The sequence below is a fragment of the Sus scrofa genome, chromosome 1 (genome assembly GCF_000003025.6).
Source record: "Sus scrofa isolate TJ Tabasco breed Duroc chromosome 1, Sscrofa11.1, whole genome shotgun sequence".
Taxonomy (NCBI): Eukaryota; Metazoa; Chordata; class Mammalia; order Artiodactyla; family Suidae; genus Sus; species Sus scrofa.
The window spans coordinates 163,648,614-163,664,644 of record NC_010443.5 but is presented as its reverse complement, the minus strand read 5'-3'; the positions used below and the strand labels follow the sequence as shown (position 1 = coordinate 163,664,644).

The 16,031-nt window shown below is 41.9% G+C and overlaps 2 protein-coding genes across 7 annotated transcripts in view; one reads left to right on the top strand and one right to left on the bottom strand.

The window, feature by feature from the left end:
- DENND4A (DENN domain containing 4A) overlaps nucleotides 1–3,197 on the top strand; it is a 128,817-nt gene extending 125,620 nt beyond the window's left edge. The window contains 1 exon segment of the mRNA XM_021100187.1: nucleotides 1,833–3,197. Within this exon segment, the coding sequence (XP_020955846.1) occupies nucleotides 1,833–1,969 (137 nt within the window). The 3' untranslated portion in view covers nucleotides 1,970–3,197.
- Nucleotides 2,574–16,031, bottom strand: part of SLC24A1 (solute carrier family 24 member 1) — a 58,849-nt gene continuing 45,391 nt past the window's right edge. For 5 of the 6 annotated variants that reach the window (XM_021100193.1, XM_021100201.1, XM_021100209.1 and 2 more), the window contains 5 exons: nucleotides 15,622–15,713; nucleotides 11,611–12,129; nucleotides 10,799–10,888; nucleotides 9,719–9,885; nucleotides 2,574–8,754 (listed from right to left, as the gene is read on the bottom strand). In XM_021100193.1, coding sequence (XP_020955852.1) covers nucleotides 8,505–8,754; nucleotides 9,719–9,885; nucleotides 10,799–10,888; nucleotides 11,611–12,129; nucleotides 15,622–15,713 — 1,118 coding nt within the window. In that variant the 3' untranslated portion in view covers nucleotides 2,574–8,504. The remainder of the gene's footprint in view (nucleotides 8,755–9,718; nucleotides 9,886–10,798; nucleotides 10,889–11,610; nucleotides 12,130–15,621; nucleotides 15,714–16,031) is intronic. The other variant, XM_021100202.1, reaches the window with a different exon arrangement.

The window sequence follows — 16,031 nt, the reverse complement described above, 5'->3', positions numbered from 1 at the left end:
AATTTAGAGGACTCACACTAACTGGTTTCAAATTTTACAGCAAAACTACAATAAGCAAAACAGCGTGGTACTGGCCTACAGACAGACATAGAGACCAATGGAATAGACAGCCCAGACATAAAAGGTCACATTTGTGGTAAAATTATCTTGGACAAGGGTGCCAAGACTATTCTGTGAGGGAAAGACTGTCTTTTTAAGAAATTGTGCTGGGAAAATGAGATATTCACTTGCAAAAGAATGAAGTTGGACCTTTATACAAAAATTAACTCAAAATTGATTGAATACCTAAATGTAAGCCCTAAAACTATGAGAAGAAAACATGAGACAAAAGCTTCATGACATTGAATTTGTCAGTGATTTCTTAGATATGACATTGAAGGAACAGGCAATAGAAGAAAAAAGTAGACAAATTGATTATCATGAAAATTAAAAATTGGGGGAGCTCCCACTCTAGCGCAACAGGATTGGCAGCAGCTTGGGAGTGATGGGACACAGCTTCATTCCCTGGCCTGGCACAGTGGATCCTGGAAATAGCCGTTGCTGCAGCTTATTTCGTGGCTATGGCTCAGATCTGATCCCTGACCCAGGAGCTCCATATGCCATGGAGCAGCCAAAAAAAAAAAAAAAATTGTACATCCAAAGGTGATATCAACAGTGTGAAAAGGCATCCCACGGAATGGGAGAAAATATTTATAAATCAAATATCTGATAAGAGATTAATATCCAGAATATATGAAGAATTCCTAAAATTCAGCAACAATGAAAAAAGCCATTGCAGGGAGTGTCCGTTGTGGTACAGCGGAAACGAATCTGACCAGGTGCAATCCCTCGCCTCGCTCAGTGGGTTAAGGATCTGGCGCTGCCGTGAGCTCTGGTGTAGGTCACAGACGTGGCTCAGATCCCACATTGCTGTGGCTGTGGTGTAGGCCAGCGGCTACAGCTCTGATTAGACCCCTAGCCTGGGGAGCGGCCCAAGAAATGGCAAAAAGACAAAAAAAAAAAAAAAAACTGAAAATGAGAATTTCTACATTATCCAACAATTGCACTTCTGGGTACATACCCTGAAGAATCGAAAGCAGAGTCGCAAAGAGATATTAGTACATGCATGTTTATAGCAGTATTATTCATAATAGCTGAAATGTGAGAGCAACCCAAGTGTCTATTGAGAGATGAGTGAATAAGCAAAATGTGATATATACATACAATGGAATATTATTCAGCCTTAAAAAGGAAGGAAATTTTGACACATGCCACAACACAGGTGAACCTTGAAAACATTATATTAAGTGAAATACACCAGTCACAAAAAGACAGATACTGTACTATTCCACTTAAGTAGTCAAAATCATAGGCACAGAAGAAGAATGATAGTTGAAAAGAGGTGCAGTGGGGAGAGGAGAGAAGGAGTGTTATTAGTTAATGGGTATAGAGTTTCAGTTTCATAAGATGAAAAGAGTATAGAAATGGACAGTGGTGATGATTGCATGACAGTATGAATGTATGCAACACCATCGTACTGTGCACTTTAAAATGATTAAGACAGTAAATTTTAGATGTATTTTATAAAATTTTTCTAATTTGGGAAAGAAGAAAACAGTCGATGTCCTAGAACTTCACATTTCATTGCTCAGTGTAATCTAGCTCAAAAGTGCTGTGGGACTCTAAGGTCCCCACTCCAGCTGTGAAATTCTGTGGTCCTTCAGTTAACAGAAATGGCCTAGAGGTTCCTTCTTGGCTTTTATTTTGTGGTTCTGTAGTATTACAAAAACTTGATTTCTGAGATATCAAATATACATTGCTTTATGTCTTTATTTCTCTATGAATTTTTGCAGATGCATTTGATAAAGAATACAAGATGGCATACGATCGTCTCACACCCAATCAAGTCAAGAGTACCCACAACTGTGATAGACCACCAAGTACAGGGGTGATGGAATGTCGAAAAACCTTTGGAGAACCTTATCTTTAAGATGTGTGTCTATACTTTCACTATGTGTTGTATAGTCAGTGTATATAAAATAACACTTTTAGACGCTAAACTTTTTTCTTCGATTTTTGAAAATGCATTTGTAAATGGCTCGGAAAGTCCAGTTTATGTACAGAATGTCTTAAGAAAATAGTGACAAGTGGGAGAAAGCCACTTTGTTTCCCATTTCTTTCTTTTTTTCTTCTGTAGTAACAGATAATTAAGTATTTTTGTGATGAAGAAATCCCTGAACAAAATCAGTTCCTATAAAACAAAGACAACTGTTTTATGGTTTCTCTTGGAAGAAACAGATTGAAAAATCATATATGGAACGTAAAACAAATGTAAGATCAAAGTATCTCCTGTTTCCATAGACTATTCAAATGTTCTGACCATGAAGTTAGAGTATACATATTTTAAATTGTTTATAGTAAGTTGATATTTTTTTAATTTTTAAACAATATAGCAAACAATGAACTTAAACTTATGAATCAAGGCAGTTAAGTGCTTATTTCCCTTGTCTGCTGCTATTTGAAGTCATTAGTACAGCTGCAGATCTCTGTATGTGTATCTGTTTTGTTTTGTTTTTTTACTACTTGGGAGAATGATTCAGAAATGTCAGTGCTCTTGTCACTGTTGTCCTTGGATCACAAGTTGGTACTCCTAAGCCTGACTGCAGTGTGTCAGTCATGGCAGGGGTATGCACTGCCCAGACTGACTCATCGAGCCTTGTGGAAGGAGAGCCACAGGGGTTCCGAGTCTGCTTCTCCAAAATCAGGCTCAATACACCATTCTCTATTGCTAGTAGATACAAACAGTACACAGGGAAATTAACTTACAAAGCCAAATATCAATTTAAATTTTAATATTCTATGTGAACATGTTGGGAAATATGTCAGAGTTTATCCCAAATTTTACTTTTATTTTAATATCTAAAATATTGGGTATGATTCAAATTGTACTCTATTTATCTGGAATATGACCTACTGGAGTATTCTGTTAATATTATATATATATTATATATAAATATTCAAAATATTTTTTCAAAAGTAGAAGAATATTAACTCTTAAAAGTACAGCCAGGTAGAATTTCCCATATTGAGGAACTTGGCTTTTTCAACAAGCCTTCAGAATCTGCTTTATGGAATCTAACATCCAGAAATATCCAGAACTCAGACAATTAAAGTGAATGTTTAAGTACTATGGGTATTAAATAGAGTCTTAAAAAATATTTGTAGTCCCATTATTTTTAATATCACTTTCTTTGGGTAATTTCTGATTAAAAAAAAATTTCCTTTGGCTGTTAGAATTATTAAGATTTTCAGTGTGTTTGTGTGATGTGCGTTTGCACACATTGTCATGAAGGAATTCTCTAGCCAACTTCAAAGAAAGAAAGGAAAAAAAAAAAGAATGGTCCTAAATTAGGTGTGTAAAAGCCTGTAGAGTTCAGGACGCTTGCACTGAAGATATATCTTAAAGTCCTGAAACTTAGAAGCAATTCCACTGGAGAAGAAGCACTGTTGAGTTCATACTGTCAGTGAACAGCTGAAACATTTCACAGCTTTCACCTCTGGGAAATACTGGGGAAAATTTTTAAATGTAAAATTTCACTTCAGTTAGTTGCGGGCTGAACTCAACTTGAAAAATCTGGTGCTATGCCCGTGAATCTGTAAATACCACTCCTGTCTTATCCTTTCTTGACTGTTGAGATGCAAGCTTCACATTCTAATTCAGCTTTACATTCTCTAAATCATAATCATTTGAAAGCTGTCAAATGAAAGAAATGTTTGATTTTGCATTAGGGATAAACATCCCTCCAAAGTGAATTCTGGGGGGTCTCTTCTGGCTTTTTGTTACTGTTTGGTTTTTTTTCCCCTTAGGAAAACAGCTTTCACGATAATGCTAGTTCATTGACTTCAAGTATCTGACCCCAAAAAAGGGAAGGTAAAGTCCATTCTTTATGGTTCAGACTTATCTGGAAAAGCGAATATAATTTTTATCTCCTCTCTCTGACACCAATTTTTGTTTCTTCTTTTGGTTTGAGTTTTATTTCCTCTATTTTTAATCCACAGAGAATATTATTTGCACAGATTCACTCTTTAAAAATAAAACCTAGAACACGGATAGGAAGTGGCAAACCCTGATCAAAAGAAAAGTAAAATGTAGATCATCCTTTAAAATAACTCCATACAAACTTTTCTTCAGTTTTATCTCTGCTGACCATTCATTTTAGAGAATCATGGCCAATCATGTTGGACAGAAATACCCTTTTGCTACATTATCTTTTATTTTCTTACTCTTAGTTTTATTTATGTTTACTAGTTGAAAATAAACCATGCCATGTCCTAATAGAACTTGTTTACTCCTTCCTCCCATTGTGTTTTGAATGTCATACATTTGTATTTTATATTTCAATATTTAATTTTTATCCTCCTGTGAAGGAGTTATGCAGCCTGTTCATATTTCTGATTTTTGTCTTTATTTTTCTGATTTTGGGAGAGGTTTTTTGCCTTAAAACCCTAAAGTTACCAGCTTATTTTACGGTTTTCTAAAATGTCTTTCAATTTTTGCATGTAAAGAAACAGCCCCTGAAAATGTTGGTTCAGCATTTTAGGTGGTAAGTATTTATTTTATGCTAGTAATTACTACGATACTTTAGTGCGACTCACAAGTGTTAGTCTGCTGTGTATAGATGTTGTACTTCTACATAGTTTGTAAGCATATGGTAAGAAAATACCTATTTGTATGGTAATGTGCAGTAGCCTCGCTTTATTTTTATTTCTCCCGCTAGAACTTGAAAGCTGCTATTAGGCACTTTAACTCAGAGCAGGAAGGAAAAGAGTAGGCTGCCTCCTTGAGAGGGCCCTTGGGCTAGCCTTTGTGTTAGCCTTAGCATGCGCTGCCCTTCCTGTTTGGGTGTAAGACTAGGTTTTATTTCAGAACTGAATTATATGGTAGCTGCGTACCAGCTTATCTTAATATCCTCAGTACCTTGTATCTTATTATCCCTTCATGCTGTCTTCTTCCTCTGACTCCAGAGTAAGTTCATTTGCTGGCTTAATTATTTTTGTTCACAAAATTAGTATTACACAATATAGGAATTTCGGACTCTGATTCAAAAAGTCTCTGTGCATGCGTGAGATGGTAACAGACTCTTCTGATAAAGTTACTGCAGTCTTTCCACAGTTGCTGTTTATTTGCATGGCTCCCTCCTTTTGTATTTAAAGATTTTCTTTTTAAACATAGTACTGTGATAAAACCATTGAAGCAACTGATGGAATTTTCTGTAAATTCTCCGGATTTGCCAGCTCATCACAGTGAAGGGCCTGAGGACCAGAAGTGGGCTTTGGTTGTGTGGACAGCCTTAGGCCAGGATTTCCTGCCTGGCCTTAGTGACACTTTCCCCGGAGCCTGCACCCCAGGATAGACAGCCCTGATCATCAAGCCTCTCTTTGTACCTTTTGTAGCAACCAGTCCAAAAATACATGGCAAGCTACACCTGCAAGGGGACCCTCCCACCCAGAGGGGCCAGAACCAAAGGTATTCTGTGACACATAAAGCCAACCAGTTTTTCAGATTTATCTGCCAGGCTGTGTCTTAAATATTAAATTCAAATTCTTGGCCCTTTTTGGTACTCAATCTTTACATGATAATTAGGATACTTATAGTATCATAAAAGGCCAAGCCTATAACTTGATGAAAACATTTTCAGATCTGTTGATGAGACTGTAGTATAATGGTCAAAATGTATGGTAATCATTTAAACATACACTAGTGTTTTTTGTTGTTGTTTGTTTTTGCCTTTTAGGGCCACAGGTGCGGCATATGGAAATTCCTAGGCTAGGGGTCAAATGGGAACTGCAGCTGCTGGCCTATGCCACAGCCCAGCAACATGGGATCCAAGCCGCATCTGCAACCTACACCACAGCTCATGGCAACGCCAGATCCTTAACCCACTAAGTGAGGCCAGGGATCAAACCCACATCCTCATGGATACTGGTCGGGTTCATTACCACTGAGCCACAATGGGAACTCCTAAACATACACTAGTTTTTAAATTTTTGGAATATATCCTTTTATTCTGGTACTATATAGAATCTTAACCCATTAAGTTAGGCAGAGTTTTACATTTTTATAATTTGGCCCAAACCAAATTTCTTACCAGGGCCATCAAGGAAATGCAGCCTCAAGAAGGATCAAAGAGAAGTTATCCTTGCAGCCGCTTTCTTCCAATTTAGATACTCACGTAAGACAGCCAGACTTTTTAGGCTGAATGAATGACCAAAAATTTGTCCCATGTAACTAACCACACAAATCATTTTGATCATCAAATAAGCGGATCATCTAACCATTATCTTGACATGTTAAGATGGTACTTTACCTTTAAAACAGCACAATTTTAATAAATTATAATTTATAATGTATGACATTTTAATTTCCAAGCATAACAAGTTGATCTTTTAGAAGTTACATAAGTTTTCCATCTCCTTGAAATCTCTTTCTCCCCACTAGCTGCTTATCCATCAACTCCAGCTTTAAACATCGTATGTATTTGCCCCTTTTCTGTCACATTGTGAAGTTGGAACTGCTTTTCTAGGCAAAGAGAAATGCCAGAAATTCAGCAAACTGATGAGAAAAAGGATGTTCGATCATTAGAGTTGATTTTAATCATTAAGTGGCGGTCCAGCACTCTATCATTATAGAACGCTTCGCCGTCCATCATTCCTCACGCAGTTGTTCTGTAGAAGAGCTTCCAAGCAATTGGTGAGGAGATGACATCCTCAAGGTGGCAGATTCCAGGCTGGCGCCCAGAGTGTTGGTATTGGGATCTCCCTTCCACAGGCACTGCTCTCTCCTCTGTCCTTAGGCCACAGCATGTGGTAACCAGGCAGTGAGGCAGCATCAGGAATGAGGATAACTAATTTAAGAATATGTAATTAGAACATGATCCCATACTCTTTATCGGTCTTCTCCCGAGCATTCTGACCAAATGACCTAAAGATAGGGATGAATGCATGTCCATTTTTGTAAAAAAAATACCATTGGGACTCACGATTTATTGAAATTTAGTAAAAGTGATTTCCAAATAATGACTCCTGGAGTGGTGAGGCCATGAATTGAATTAACCAGCCCACTTTAAAAGATGGATTATGGACTGACATACAGCCCTTCCAACATCAAAATATTCGGTTTTTTCCACCTGTCTTGCCACCTTCTGGTCTTCAGTGCATCCTCTCTCATGTTCATAATTAAAGCCACATTTGCCGTCATAAACCACATTCACCTGAGTTCCTTTTGCTCCATAACCAGTGATATAGGACTGTTTCATTTTTAATGTGCCTCTTAACTTGATGCCAGTAAAAGCAGCATGCAGTAGTATTTCATATATAAGCACTTCAACTTCCACACGAAATGTTGAACCATACCAATTTTTAAAAACACTGGTATCCTTTACACACCAGCTACCCTGTAAGTAGTGATATTCTTCTTCACCACCTTGTCATTGTGTTGAGCATTTTTGGAATTTCTCCTTTGTAATTAATTGCCTAATATCCGCTTGTAAGCCACACAGGAAATCAATCTTCTTGCTTTATAATCCCATCTGAGATGACATACGAAAATAGCATAGCCCCACTGGATCTCTTACTTTATAAACCAGATTGGGCTCTAGTGACTTTAGACTCTCTTTTTTAAACTCCTTTTCCCTCACTGGTAGCAGCTCTCACTGTTGGGTGAGGATATGAGGGACAAGGGCACAGAGCCAGGACAGCTTTGTTAGAATGTCTAATCCCTCAAGGTGACCAACTGATAGAAACACCACTAACTTGGATTTCCTAATAATACATATTTTTAAATAGCCCTCAGAGTAGTTTTCATTCCCTATTACCCACATCTTCCAATTCAAGGGATGATTATAAATTTTAATTTCTGGGGCTGCTTATTTTATTTTACTTTTCAGAAATGCAACAGTGAGCGCACATGTAGCCCTCCTCTTAAGCTATAAACTACTGGTACACATTTTACTGAACCACCATTATACTGACGATGGATTCCTGCTACACTTTTTCTTCATGTAGCCTTTGCTCCTTTAAACTCACCAATAAGTGAACCTATAGTGAATACAAACCTGATCAAACCACATGTTCTGAACAGAAAAAGAGGAGACAGCAAATTGCAGCATGTGCTGGGGGCAGGGGCCAGGAGGGTGAGATGTAGACCACATCTGCATTTTTTGCTCAGCAGCCCTTTAGAAATAATCAGGGAACTATGAACATGAGTGCTTGTCTTACTGCTCTAGTACCTGCCCCATCCCTCACCCCCAACTGTCTCATTTAGAAAATCCTCTGTCTCGGGTCCTTGTACTGGCCTCCACGGGATGGCTTGTAAACTTCAGTCCCAGAGCACATCCACGTCGCTCTGGGCCACTCAGCTCACTCTCCTGGATCATGTTCATTCTTTCTTTAATTTAACAAGAGGTACAAAAACTTCTGGCATGGTTTTCTGATCCATGTCCATTTTCAGCAACTCTGACTCTGACTCAGACAGATACAGGACAGGATATGATTCGATCTTCTAACAGCACACTGATTATCAGGAATATAAAGTACAGGAGGAACATGGTGAAGCCCAGGATCTTGTTCATTCTCCATTTGCATAATGCAATGGAAGAGATCACAAACAGCAGCATGAGAAAAAGCAAGACAATTGCACAGAACAAGCCGTTGCTACTGACAGGAACAGGCTGTAATCCATTGATGAGAGAGAAGAGCATCCAGGGAAGGGGCAGCCTGCAAATGGAAGAAACAATGTGATAGTCTTAATGTTTATAATAATCCCATATACTTAAAAGGATTTTACAACTCAGAAAGCACTTACGTTTACACATACACACAAGCCTATGAAATAGGGCAGAAAATGTTAGCTCCATTTCGCAGATGAGGAAACTAAGGTTCACGGAAACTAAATTTATATGCCTCAGGACTCACAGCTAATACATGGGAGAGCCTAGATTAAAACGGATTTTCTGGGTCTGAGTTTGTTTTCTTCATCCTTCGTGACTTCTGTAACTAACCCAGGTCAGTAGATATGTGACTCCAATATCTAAATCATCAAGGCCTAGCTCAGGATAACACTTCTTTGTATCCTTTAGTGAGCAGGGCTCTCCTATTCCCTTTCACCTGCTCCACCCTGCAAACACACACATATACACATTCAAATTAAAGAAACCAAAGCCACCACCCAAATCCAGGACATGATGGGGAAATTAAAATAGTGCAGGTGCTGTGCTCTGACACAGTTGGGAGGAGGGGGTAAGGGAACCCCTACAGGAATATGTGGCATTTGCTTATTTATACAAAAGGCTTTTAGAGCCTCTGAGCTGCAGGAGTGCAAATGCAAAGGAGCGGGAATACCCGGAAGTTAGACCAAGTCATTGCTCCCTCCAAGCCCACCTCCACCTCCTTGGAGGTCAGTAAGCAGAGCATTTGACTGTATTTGGTAATAGAGTTTAAGGGACTTCATTTTTTAATTCACTTATAAATTCCAGTCAGTTATACTTGAGGCAGCAGTTTAGTTGTATTAGCCTATGTGGCTGTGATGAATGAAGGGAGGATACCTTGTTGCCTTGCGGAAACGACTAACAAATGCCCTTTTATTCCGTATCTAAGGCATGGAGCAGAAAACCAGCAGAAAGCCAACACAGTGTTTTCTAGTAATACTCAATATACCTTAAAAAGCAACTTTGCCACTCACCCCACAGTGATATCAAATATGTTACTGCCCACAGAGCTTGACACGGCCATGTCTCCCAGGCCTTTCCGAGCGACAATCACACTGGTGATGAGGTCAGGAATTGACGTGCCTGCTGCTAGGATTGTCAAACCCATAATCTCTTCAGAAATCCCTATTGTTTCACCAACCTGGTAAATAGTAACATTAATGAGAAACCATGGCAACAGCAGCTGAAAAATCTGAGGCTCTTCAAAGCACCAGCCATATACTATTTTGTGCAAGACCAACACCTTCCACAGAGTTCACATTCCCTTGGCCAGTGTGTAGTAGGGCAATGGGGAGATGGGCCAAGGAGAGAAAGAATGGGGCCTCTGCTCAAGGCATCAGGGAATGATGCTGTTTCTTTTCTAAATTGGATTAAAAGTCCATCTGTGATGCCACTTAATGTCATTCCAACTACAACACCTCTACCTTCCCAAAAGAACTGCCCCTCCAAACACCTGTCAGGTCACGTTTCCATTTCCAGAACCACAGACACTTGCTATGTGCCAGGAATGTTTTAGAAGCTTAGAAGTAGAAGTTTGAGCAGGACTACCCTGACTCGACTCTTAGCTTGAAAGAGAAAAGCATGTAAACAACAATATAGCTCTGTGCTAAGTGCACTATTCCAGATAGAAGAAAAAGCCATGGGCCCTCAGAGGAAGACGTTAAGTGCCAGAGGGAAGGCAAAACTGAGCTTGCTCTCATAAGTGTGTATGATTTTACCAGGTGGATAAAAATGGGGGCCGGGGGGGGGGGTTGCATAACAGAGAAAATAGGGAGTAAGGCTAATAAGGAACGGTCCGCTGGATCAGGTTGTGAAGGGCCTTCTGTCACGTTACAATGACAGTGATACACATACTTTACAAGAGAGAAGAGTCACGTGACATTGTGACTACACTGCCTGGGGTATAAAGTCTACCCTTAAGCCTTTACAAACAATGTATTAACCACAAATTCCCTTGGTCCTCACCATTCCCTGGGCACTGGCAATTCTTTTCCTTATGGAAAAGAATCCTTGTGACCCCGCTGATGAGGCTTTAGTTCCTGCTGCACACTTACCTGGTGAGCCCACCACACCATGAGGTATGAGAACATGGCTATCCACACGATGGATCCCAGGAAGGTGATAACAAAAAACTTCCTAGCCTCCTGTTTGAAAAGGAAGAGAAATAAGTTGCAGAGGCAAATGGTGGTTGGCTCTTCTGAGGGAACCACAGAATCAGTGACATGATCTGCTGGAGGAGCAATGGAGAGGATGTGGGAATGTTTGAGGCGAGACCTCGGTCTCCGGTGAGGATCCTGAGATGTCTGGAAGAGGATGGGGTTGGTGGCCCATAGGGAAGTCCAGACAGTAGGACTGCCAAACTGAAGAGAACTATTTACTTGCCCTAGAACCAGACCAATATAGGTATTTGGTTTGGCTTCCATGACCTCTCCCCACCCAACCCTCTCTAGATCCAGAGACAGAAATATGGTGGAATATGTTAGTCAGACCTTTCCCTATAAATAGGAATGCTAGATAGAAATAGCACTTATCACCGTGGGTTTGCACAATATCCCTGTGAAATACAGAGGGTGTGCAGTGGCACCATTCCCATATTAAAATCAAGAAACAGGTAGGACTCTAGGAGGCACTAGTTCACATTGCTTTAGTGATGGAAATAAGCACATTCAAGGGCCTCCCAAGCCCATCAGTGGTCCACTTATGTGCACTGTCCCCTTGAGAGCTGCAGATTCCATCCCAGAGCCTCTCGGTGGTTGAGCCCTGCCAAGCCGGTTTTCCCTGTCCCTTGCTTCCTCCTGAGTACTAGTGCCAGCGACCCCACAGCCTCCCTGGGGAGAGACAGCCTGGGACAGCTGGGCAAACTCACCAGCCTCCGGACATCAGGTACCGTCAGCCACAGCGGGAACACGATGGGCAGGAGAAAGAGGTAAATGGCCTGCTTCCGCCTGGTCTCAGGCCATTCCAGGGACAAAGGCTCCTCATTTTCCTCCTCTTCCTCCTCCTCCCCTTCCTCCTCCTCTTCCTCCTCCTCCTCTTCTTCCTCTTCCTCATCTTCACTGTCATCTCCATCACCTCCCCCTTCACCATCCATACCTTTCTCATCATCTTTGGCTTCACCTTGATTTTCAGCATTCGATTCCTGCTCTCCAGTTTCACCTTCTTCATCTTTTATTTCACGGTCTTCTTCTGCTTGGACTTCACCTCCACTTTCATCATCTTTCCTTTCTACCTGGATGTCACCTTCACTTTCATTCTCTTCTTTTTCTTCACTTTCACCTTTTAGTTGAGCTTCACCTCCATTTGGCTCTCCATTTTCACCTTTGGCAGGAGTGTCACCCTCATCACCTGTCCTTTCACCTGTGCTCTCAGCTCCAGCCACATCTCCCTGCAATCCAAAGCCAACAGGTTGATGTGTAATAACTGCTCTGTTTCTGTTCCAACTTCTCCTCTTTTTTTTTTTTTTTTTTTTTGTTGTTGTTCTTCTCAGAATGAATCTAAAATCTTGAGTATGAGGAAAGAGCTAGCACAATCATTCAGCAAAATTCCCTTCACAACACTCCCATCCAGTGGTGGTCTGGTCTTTATTTGATCCTTTCTGAGGATGGATTATCACCAACTAAAGCAGTTTCAGTCGTCTCAAAAACTCTGGTTTGAAGTACATATTCATATCAAGGTTCTACCCCCTATTCAGAGGTTTGCTCTTTGGAGCCACACAGAACAAGGCTAATCCTCTTCCATGAAACAGCTCTCTTCTCTGGGTGAAAGATTCCCACTCCTTCTATCATTCCCCCATACTATGGCCTAGAGCCTCCTCCTCTTCTTGGTGAACTCATTCGAGTTAGCTTACGCCCCATGAGGAGGCTTCTAAAATAAAACAGAGGAGTTCCCGTCGTGGCGCAGTGGTTAACGAATCCGACTAGGAACCATGAGGTTGTGGGTTCGATCCCTGCCCTTGCTCAGTGGGTTAACGATCCGGCGTTGCTGTGAGCTGTGGTGTAGGTTGCAGACGCGGCTCGGATCCCGCGTTGCTGTGGCTCTGGCGTAGGCCGGTGGCTACGGCTCCGATTAGACCCCTAGCCTGGGAACCTCCATATGCTGCGGGAGCGGCCCAAGAAATAGCAAAAGACAAAAAAAAAATAAAAAATAAAAAATAAAATAAAACAGAACATCTCACAGAGTCGAACAGGATCATTACCCTCCTTGTTATCGATTCTGTGCTTTCATTAAGTTGCCTGGTACAGCACAGTATCTTCTGGTTGTTACATCACACTGCTGAGTCCACTAAAACTACTAAACTGCTCTGTTATCTTACATGTGTAAAACGATCATGATACCTATTTATTGAGGGGTTTTATGTGCCAGGCAGCATGCTAAATGGTGTAATAACAACAACCCCTAGCACTTACTTTGTTTCATGAGTCAATTCATGTATGAGACAGACAGAACTAAACCCATCTGACAAATGAAGACACCAGGATACAGAGTAGTTAAATAACTTGCCTATGTCCACACTGTTTGTAAATGATGAAACTGGGAGGTGAATATGGACAGTCCAACTCTTGCCCTGTGAAGCACCAAACTACTCTGCTTTGCAAATATCAGGGCCGAATAAAATCTTTGGTTCCCAAACCTGGTAACCTAGAAGCTTATTAGAAATATAGATTTCTTTGCCCCATCTGGACCAAATGAAGTAGAATCTCTAGGATTGGAAGCCAGGCATCTATTTTAATATGCTCACAAGTGTTTCTAATAAATGCATCTGTAGGCCAGTGTTTGGGAACCCTGGACTGACTCCATGTATTCTAAAAGCCATTGATTCTAAGGGTCCTCAGATTAGGCTCTCAAATAACCTATAAGAGGAGTTCCCAGGTGGCTCAGTAGGTTGGGGATCCGGCATTGTCACTGCTGTGGTGCAGGTTCGATATATGGCCCAGGAACTTCTGAATGCCATAGGCATGGCCAAAAACAGAAACAAAGAAAACCACCTATGACAATGTGCTGGTCCAATCCCTTGAGCAAATGACCTGGGCTGTATGCTCATGGACTATATCGTCCATAACAAATTTCATGACACTGCCAGCCTTCATGGGATGCTCAGTAATTCTCAACTCTGCTATATATTAAAGTCACCTAGAGGGTTTAGGAACATTCATGCCCAAGGATCCACCCTAGATATCCTGACTTAACTGGTTGAAAGTAGGGTCTGGGCAGTTTTTAAAGCTTCCCCAAATTATTCTAATAGGCAACCAGGGTTCAGAGCACCCAATGAAGAAGTCAAACATCAATATCAATGAGGCCTGTGCTTTCAGTTGGGAATGAAGAGTGAGATAAAGTCTGAAGTAATTCCTGCCCTCCCTCCCTCCCCACACCCATCAGGAGAGAAGGCTTCCTGGAGGAAATGAAAAGTTGTTTAAATCAATAGGTATGGGAGTGTTTGCCCAGTCTGCACCCTCTTCTCTGACAAATGTCACCTCCAATAGCCCCTGAACGGGTGGCTCCCTTCTCCCATGTTGGAATCAAAGCACCCCATATCTCCTTGCCACAGCTCATTGGACATAGGTTGTATCCTTGACCCATGACCTGGTTTGAACAGATTCCCTCTCTTCTGAGAAAGGGAGCCAGTCACTGGTTGATCCCCCTGTGGACTAGAGCACTGGGGTAGTGGTTTAGGTCAATGTGTGCTAATAAGGAAGCAAAGGAGCCCAGCTGCCAGAAGAGACTGAGATAGAGCCTGAACATGGAGAAGGGGACATGAGGGAGGGCAGGACATAGAGTGAGAGGCCACCAGGGTCACAGATGCCTTCTCAGGCCTAGGTCCACCTCCTTGTGGGACCAAGTTTCACTTTCTGCCCTGGGATTCCAGGAGATAATACCTCCGTATCCTCTTAATCCCTTTTACTTAAGCTGGCTGTCAGTGGCCTACTCAGGACACTCATGCTACCAATGAACATGTCTTAGACACTGAAACCAAAGTTGCTGACTTAAGGCCAAGATATAATTGAGTGCTTCTGGGTGTCGAACAGAAAACAAGCAAGGATGGAACTAGCAAATTAAATGCTTATTTACTGTCAGTCACTCAACCCTTACTGAGCATAACCACATGCAGGGCATAGTGCATCTAGCAGGGAGACAGATGATTCAGGCATGGGGTCTGCCTTCAGAAAGCTCACCATCTAGCAGGGGAACAAAAACAGACTCATAAATAAGAGTACAAGGGAGGCAGTGATTAGAGCCCTAGGAGAGGGACAAAGTACCCTCCATGGGCATACTGGGGGAAGGGTGGTCAGGGAAGCTCCATGGCCAAAGAGATATTTACACTAGCTTGGAGGGTGGGTGAGATTAGGATATACAAAGACAGAATGGAAAAAGGCATTCTAGAGGGAGGAGGCCATGTGAGCCAAGGCCTGGAAATAGAAAAGCACAGAGGCAGAAAATCCAGTACGGCTGGAGCAAGGTGGAAGGAGAGGCTGTGAGGCTATAAAGGCAGCAATGTCAGGACTGAGGAAGCCCTGTGAACCGAGGCTGAGGTGCCTTGGAAGGTCCCAAGGCCTTTGCCCAGCAACCCTCCCCGTGTTTTGAGCAGCCCGGTCTCACTTGCCCCTAGCTGCTGACAGCCCCCTAACAGTTATCCTTATGCTTTTATGGCAAGCAATAGCTGGCAGCCCATTCTCATATGTATTACCTCACTCGCACTAAGGTGCTACAGTGAGTTAACTGGCCCCATGAGGTATCTGATTTTCAGAGAAAGGGCAGTGCTCACCCCAGAGCAATGAACCTCAAAAAGCATTTCCAACTTTCAGGAAGGACTGATTTTTGGTCAGCAAGTCCTTCCCTGGGCCTCTTCAATTCCACATCCTAAGAAAAGATTTGTGCCTACCTGACTGCCAGGATCCTCCTCCTGATCTCCCTTGACGTCTGGAGCAGGGGCTGGTGTGACCCGGACCGCAGGGAGCTTGGCTGGCTCCTCCTCTTTAAAGGACAAACAGGGGATAGGTCAGAAGAGTGGGCCAGGTTCTGAGCACAGCTGGCAGAGAGACTGGTGTGAATGGCGACAGGGCTACTGGACTTGTCCACTTCATGGTCTCAGAAGGTTTGTCTGGGGAGTTTCTTGTTAATAAGAAAAGTGAAAGGATGTGCTGGGAATTGTGACTGCACAGTCCACAGAGATCTCTGCAGATGAGAGGATAGCTGGGAAGTGGCTCTCCTTGCTTCCCCTGGATTCACAGACATTTCCATCCTGGCAACATAGCAAAGGATGCTGTGAACAGCTTGAGAAAAAGGACAAGC